General features: G+C 39.7%; 1 protein-coding gene across 1 annotated transcript in view; it reads left to right on the top strand.

Moving 5' to 3' along the window:
- Positions 1-690: 690 nt before the first annotated feature.
- Fbw5 (F-box and WD repeat domain containing 5) overlaps positions 691-7,643 on the top strand; it is a 33,812-nt gene continuing 26,859 nt past the window's right edge. Inside the window, exons 1-5 of the mRNA XM_080270800.1 lie at positions 691-744; positions 2,525-2,637; positions 4,134-4,264; positions 5,634-5,725; positions 7,224-7,381. Coding sequence (XP_080126926.1) covers positions 4,155-4,264; positions 5,634-5,725; positions 7,224-7,381 — 360 coding nt within the window. The 5' untranslated portion in view covers positions 691-744; positions 2,525-2,637; positions 4,134-4,154. The remainder of the gene's footprint in view (positions 745-2,524; positions 2,638-4,133; positions 4,265-5,633; positions 5,726-7,223; positions 7,382-7,643) is intronic.

Genomic DNA, 7,643 nt, shown 5'->3' with positions numbered 1-7,643 from the left:
TGCGGGATTATGGCGGCTGGCTGAAGATAGATGCTCCTTTGTGTGATGGTAAACTAATTTAATTGTTTTCGGTTTGTTCTAAAACATAGTACTGTACTCACTAATATCAACACAGCTCTGAACATGGGATTCTAAGAAAATAATTACTTAAATTATTTTCTGTATATTCATTCGCGTAGCTTACTATTACATGTGCACCTTCGAGTATTTTCAGGGTAAACTCCTTCCGCCCCAATCCCCAGTGAAATGCCTGCTCTTAATTTTATGCAAATTTCTGCCCATTTCTCCTGAGCAGCTTAATGATACTTATTACTCCTCATCAGAAATCTCTGGCCATTCCTCCTAGGGGATTTAAATCTCTCGCCATTCCTCGTCAGCTGGGCAATGTCTCCAAGTATCCATCCTCGGCTTCGACCCTCAAAATAACATTGTTTTATTTTCCGAAAATCTCTTGGCATTTCACTATTTACAATGCCCATTTTTTAAACATCATTGTACATCTCCAGTTTCACTTTTGGTGATGTTTCGGATATTTGTCATTATTCATATGTTGCACTTTAATTACCTACAGATTGATATAAATACCACTATGCTGCATTACGATATTTAAATTAACTTGTATCATTACCACTTTTGTTATTTTTGTATTGTTTTCTTATAAGGTAGTGGCCAAGTTTAATTCCCTGACGTAAACAACATATCTGACTTGGGCTCCAAAGAGGTCTCGGAATTTTAAAGGGACAGGTATTTAATTTCTTTGTTTACTTCTGACAGTGTAGCCTCACCGGACATTTAAAACTTCATTTTTTTTTTTTATAGCCAAGGATGTATACTGTCATAGATCCCACTGTACTGTACAATCATATATGGATCAAAGCCATGGACTTAAGTACCTCTGTCCTATGCGAAGTTAATTTTATATGTAATTTGTCTGTGTATAGCCTAAATTCCCATGCCTTGATTTCATTTCTCTCGAAAGACTTAAAGAAAACACTCATTTAGCCCAAATTTCAAGCTTGTAATGATTTTTTTTTTTTTTAATCAGAACAACAGGTTAGGTTAAGATGGGTTAGGTTAGGTTTACCACGTAGAATGTTTAAATTTTGGTTTTCTTGTATGTTATTTTTGGTTGTTAAGGTTTGGGTTAGGCTTGCTAGAATGTTATTTTTGGTTAAGAGGAGCCTGTGGAGTCACATGGAGAGACAGGCTGACGAATGAGGATATAAAGGAGCGTTGTGGTGTGGATGTGGATGTGATAGGAAGCGTTATGAGGAACACACTGAGGTGGTTAGGCCATGTGGAGAGGATGGAGGGTGAAAGACTGACGAAGAGAGTGTATGTGAGTGAGGTGGAAGGGGGAAGAGGGAGGGGGAGGCCGAGGATGAGATGGAGGGATGGGGTGGAGAGGTATATGAGAGAGGGGGGTGTGAGTTGGGAGCAGGGCAGTGAAATGGTGGGGGACAGGGCGACTTGGAGGCGATTTGTTTGTGGCCACCCCAAACGGGATTGAGGCGTCTAGCAATAGATAGATAGATAGTTTAGGTTAGGTTTGCCAGAATGTTATTTTAGATTAGGTTAGGTTGTTTCTTGTATGAGATAAATTTGGTTAATGCAGAACTAGACTATCCTAACCTGATTTAACAATCCATAGGCCAGTGTTGTTCTGAAAAAATATCTGTCTGTGTGTAGTCAGATGCTTTTATTCCAGAAATGGAGGCAGCATGTTAAGTTTGGCGTTGTAATTTAATGTATATATGATCTTGATTTGTCAACTCCAGAACTCTATATTTTTTTTTTTTTCTAAGTTGGCTACTACAACAGATTTTTGTAAGTTGTCTATCTATCTATCTATCTATCTGTCTATTGTAAGTTGTACTGTTGATAAAATCTCATTCTCAACTTATGATCATCCCAGTAAGCACCTTGCAGTGTTTTTAGACACGGCTGTGGTGAAATGTTTAAACTTTATTGATAAAGTGACCAGATTTACAGGAGCTAAAAGCGGGACATATATATATATATATATATATATATATATTGTATATATATACGACTCTTAAACATGATGGAGCTAGAATGAGGGAGAATGAACAGGTGTGAAAGAGTGTGAGCCTTGGTAGAGTGTTGTTAACTTGTTGATTAACCCCAGTCTGTCTGGCAGAGCAGACCCACCAGTCACAGGCAAGCAACCTCGCCCTGCAGTATTCCAAACCTGCATCCCATGAAACCTAATACAGTAGTACAGTACATTGAGTGGTAACCATATTGTATAACCAAATACACCTGATGGCCGTATGGGTTAAGGTGCTTCTACTGCATGGTGCCTGTAAGGGTTTAGGTCTGAAGGATGGCATTGTTTTATTGCTCACATATTGCCACTCAGGGGTAGGCATAGCTGGTCATCCTTGCTTTAAATGTTGGGACTTTGTAGCATGGCCCCTGTACTCCTGAGAGGGCAGAAAAGGAATAGGATGATGAATGATGGCTACATGAATTGACTACATGTATACTGTACCTGTTTCAGCACACATGGGAGCAACCTCAGTGTCATCACCGGCAGTCCAGGAGTGTCAGTCACTTAGGCAGAGAGATCCAAGCTGCCACATTACCAACATCCAGTCACCTTGTGCCAGTCCTGTGAGTTATCTTGCAATACCTCCCTTATGTTTTTTTGGTGTTGTGACATGACCTCAGTCTCATCAGACCTATTCACAATGGACTACATGTTGAAGTTACCCATTTCCTGCAGTCCGCCTTCCCAGTTTGGGTGATAGGAATGGAGTCAAGCAACATTAGCATAACCTTGATATATTGGTGCCATTGCATCAAAGTGTCCCTGTTCAGCACCAGATGACATGTAGTTGAGACATTTATCAAAAAGCTTTTGGCAATATCTAACAGCCATAGTGAAAGTGTTATAAGTATTGCAGCATGCAAACACTTTATGATTTTAGTACAGGCCATCCCAGTTATAACAATGAGATGCATTTGGGAAAACCCATCGTTGAGCCAGGGTATCGTTAAACGGGAACATTATAACAAAGAAAGTACATACTGTACAGTATATACAGGGATGCATTCGGGAGCTTTGAGATCCCCCCCCCCCAACCAAGTCCAAAACCCTGCCAGATGAGTTAAAGAACAAATTTCTAGCCCACCTAAACTCCCAGATAGCTTTAAAATATGCTAAACTAAGCCTAGAAACAGTTTGTAACTACTAAAACCAGAAATAGTATCTGAGGTGGAGAGTGGAGGCAATAGCACACGTGCCCTGGCCTTGATCATGACACCTCAGAATATCCAGCTTCACTCTGTGGATACGCTTTTACATTGCCGCTTAGCCTTTTCATCACCACCAGCATTTTCAGATGCATGCTTTGAACCATGGTTAGCACCACCACCTGCAGCACCCCTACTAGATGTGATCGCCTTATTTAGCCAAAAAATAACACAATAAATCACTCAGAATAATAGTAAATCACACTCCAGTGATCACTAGCACTGCAGGAACACAGTTGCATGCAACAGTGATATGTTGCAGTGCTAGATGGTGATGTAACACAATGAGGCAAGCTTAAGGGAGGTGTTCATGCAACAACTGGCACTTGGAGAAAGAATGATGGTGAGTGTGGGCCCCCATGCCACGAGACGGCAGCGATAGATGTGTCACTTGAGTGATGCGCAATTGGATCTATGCATGTAAACAACGTCGGCCATATTGCTGGGCACAGCAGCCTGCCTGGCGCTCGTGATTCAAAACAACCCATTGGATAACCGGGAACTTGCCAACAGTAGGCGGGGAAGGGTTTTAATTTTTTACATTGTTAAGGCGAGGTATTACATAAAGGGGTATCATATAGTGGGGCATGCCTGTATTGGTAGGATTACTGCAACTGATATTGTGGCAAGAGAAAGTTTGTGAAAATGTTTTTCTTTCATGTATTGTAATTTTAAAGCTTGTTCTTATATAGTGTGTAAGTTCTGTGTCATATGCCTTGACCAAGAAAGCCCCTAGTTAAACACAAAACTTAGCTGTCTGTGAATTTTGAAATAAAGATGTGGGGAGAAACAGATCTAGTCATGCATGAGAGAGAGAGTCCATACATTTGTGTATTTGTCACCTTTCTTTGCAGATATATAAGTGAGGTGGTATTATGATGGATGGCAGCCAGCCAGACTGGACTCTGCTGCCAGACAGCCTCCTGCTTCAAATCTTTACCTACCTGGAGTACAATGAAATGCCAGATGTGGGGCTTGTATGCAGGTAGATATTGGGCCATATTCTAGATAGCGAAGAAGACTTTGTAGCACCTCTTTCTTAGTTTATTCTTAACATGCTTTTCACATGCAATGTACAGTATATTGATGCTAGGTTACCAGTATGCTAACATTTCATAATTTTTCAACAGCCAGCATAAACTAGTCCCATCCATCCTCAAGGAATTGTTAGTATCATAGACATACTGTACAGTCATCCCTTGCTTTTTTTTTGCATGTGTTGGGGAACAGACACTCCCATGAAAAGCAGAAAATCTGTAAATAATGAAAACTCATCTAAAAGGGTCGCCACAGCCATAATTTAACCATGTTATTTCCTTAAAGCCCTTAGTAGTGCACATCCTCAGACAGTATATACTTGTTTAAAGTATGTTTTCAGATTATATCACATCAAACTGTGTTGAATCATCCCAAAATAGACCTTAAACTAGTGTTCTTTGTGATTAGTTACTCATTCATGAATACCTGAAACCAGCAATATTAAAACTACAAAAAATGAGGGATGATTGTATGCCAGGACTCCATGATGTGTTCAGTACTGTAGCTTAGAAAAATTAAAGTAGTCCTAACGATCATCAAGGAATAAAAGTATCTTAAAGATGCAGTTTAGTAAGTTCCCATTTATACTATATATACGTTGGCTTGTTTAATTCTATCAGGTTCCTGTGATCCACTCTCAGATTCATCCTTGGTTTGTTGAAAAATAATAATAGAGGTCTCCTGACTATGAGAGGGTTATTGATAATATTATTCACTCTCCCAGGCACCAGTGTTCACTCTTTAATAATGTCATATGGTGTTACCTGGAATAGAGTACTGCACAAAAGTTGTACAAACCATGAAAGGGTTATTGTCCTTTTTTGCAGTTAAGTCTGCAGTAAATTAAAAAAACAAAACCCATTTAACGTTCTGCTGTTGCCTTGTTATTGTTCTGGCTCCAGGTTCATCTGATGTGTGAACCCTGTGGAATGCAACTTGAAGTTGCCCTTCTCTTACAGTCCACCATCTTACTTTGAGGGGATTGGGAGGGAGTTGAGGTATGTCTGTATAACCAGGCAGGAGAACTGTCCAGGTATATTGGTGCCACCATGTGAATGCATTCCTCTCCAGCTCATTACTATATACTTAAACAGCTATTTTCCAGTATCCCTGGTTCTGCACTGATATGACCAGTTAAAGAGATGTTGCTTAGCTCCTTCCCTGTCTCCTACATTACGGAGCAGAATGGCAGCTTCAGCCTGCAGTCCACCAGGTTCATGTTCAGCAGAGTCTGGAGTCACAACAACAACAACAATTGTGTTTATTTAGTAGTGTTTCAGTATCATGTACTTGTACTGTATGGTATCTCTTTTCAGGAGCTGGCACAGAGTATCATATGATGAATTCCTCTGGCGTCACTTTTTCTATAGAGACTTTCAAGTAGACCCATCTGTACCAATTATGCCAGGTAGGAAGAAGACACTGTTAGAGTCTGTCACTTGATAGCTACCTGACAAATGTGCCACTCCCACAACTTGAATATGGTCATAGTGGCACAAAAAATGATGAGCCCTAGTTTTGAGGCAGTAGTGAGTCTCTTTGGCTGCTATACTCTTTAAGTAAGTGTAAAATTGTCATCTCTCTGTCATGTATTCTGAGTGAAACCAGTACTATAACAAAGAACCTCCATGGTTCACTTTAAATTGCTGTAAAATTGACATCTCTCCATCATGAATTCTGAGCTGTAACAAGAACTTAACACTAAATTTTTTTTTTAATAACAATAGAGAAAGGAGAAACAAATGAATTAAAAAAAAAAAAAAAATTAACCATACACCAGATTAGTGGCATCCTCCATTCATAAAAAATCTGTAACGATTGGACTTGAACACCTGTAGGTTGAAGTCTGGGAGGAAACAACTCTGGGTGAGTTCCAAAGAGATGCAGTTCAGGGAATAAAAGAATTCTGATTGACAGAAGTTCTGCAGTATGGCTGTGTGACATTCCAGTCATGAGCACTACTAGATGCCCGTGTAGCACAGAAGAACGCGTGGAGAGGTGGCACAGTGGATGCAACTTTGTCTGAGCATTTGCCATAAAAATGTCTGTAAAATAATGCAAGGGAGGCAACATTCTTTCTTACTTGTAGGAGAGGTAGTTTATTTGTACAGTAATAGCAGGGTCAGTAATAATTCTAACAGCTTTGCTTTGAATTTTGCCCAGTTGTATTAGTGCAGCCTTTCCATATCCATTCCACTAGGGTGAGCAATTTTCCAGCTGAGAGTGCACATAACACTTATAAATTATAGGTAACTGCTTGTCAGTGAAGAAGTTACAGACTCTGTACAGTATAATAATCCAAGTTTCTTTGGGGTGGTTTTAGCAAGCGATCTGACAAGAGAGGTCCAGCTGAGAGCATTGTTAAGTGAAACACTGAGAATTTCAATACTTTTAGATATACTGTAGGAATATTAGTAGCATTGAAGGTAATATAGGAATCTGGCAATATCTGTCTGTTAATAAATTGTATATATTTGGTTTTACTAGCATTCAGTGAGACAAGGTTATTTTGTCCCCATTCAGTGATCTTAGATAAGTCACGGTTTATGGAGATGGCTGTACTGAGTTGTGAGTTAGAGATATCAGACTTTGAGAATGTGTGTTTAAGTGTAAATGAAGTGTGAAGTGTTGAGTCATCTGTATGTGAATGGATGGGATTATGGGTGACAGATAATAGATCATTAGTATGAATTAGGAATAGTATTGGATGCAGAACTGATCCTTGTGGCACACTGGCATTAATTGAGTACTTTTATGCACGTCATGAAGAAGAGCTATGGATAGTATGTAGAGCCAGAGCATTCTATATCTTTCCTTACCACTGAGCCATGTAACATAAACAGCTAAAAGATGAAAATCTTGTCCAAGTTAAGGTAAATGAACTATAGTAAGTGAATCCCATCCAGGGCGGACGTCATGGCGGTGTGAGTACCGACGTTTAGTGGAGGGCACCCCAGTGGTGGAGACCGAGGAGATCTGTGAACATAACCACCAAGTTCTCCATGTCTCATTTTCACACCAGGGACACATGTTCGCCACCTCATCCAAAGATGGATATATTATTGTAAGTGCGCTAGGCATGGCGGTGATAGTTCTTGCATTTACCATGTTTTGATAGGTCTTCCTCTTATTTTGTGTTGATAGTTCTGCCCCGTAATTTGTTTGGTTGGTCATCCTCGTATGTGCTTCTTCTTTCCTTCTTTCATTAGGTCTCCCTCTTTTGTGTTATTTTCTTTCATTGTTTTGTGGACTCAACCTCACCTCTTTCTTAGGTGGAATAAAAAAAATTAGTTGGGATGATAATGATGATAGTGATAATAATGATG

The sequence above is a fragment of the Coenobita brevimanus genome, chromosome 43 (assembly GCF_032717465.1).
Source record: "Coenobita brevimanus isolate Jiangsu-jjx chromosome 43, ASM3271746v2, whole genome shotgun sequence".
In the NCBI taxonomy this organism is placed as follows: Eukaryota; Metazoa; Arthropoda; class Malacostraca; order Decapoda; family Coenobitidae; genus Coenobita; species Coenobita brevimanus.
This window is presented reverse-complemented; position numbering and strand designations above follow the sequence as displayed.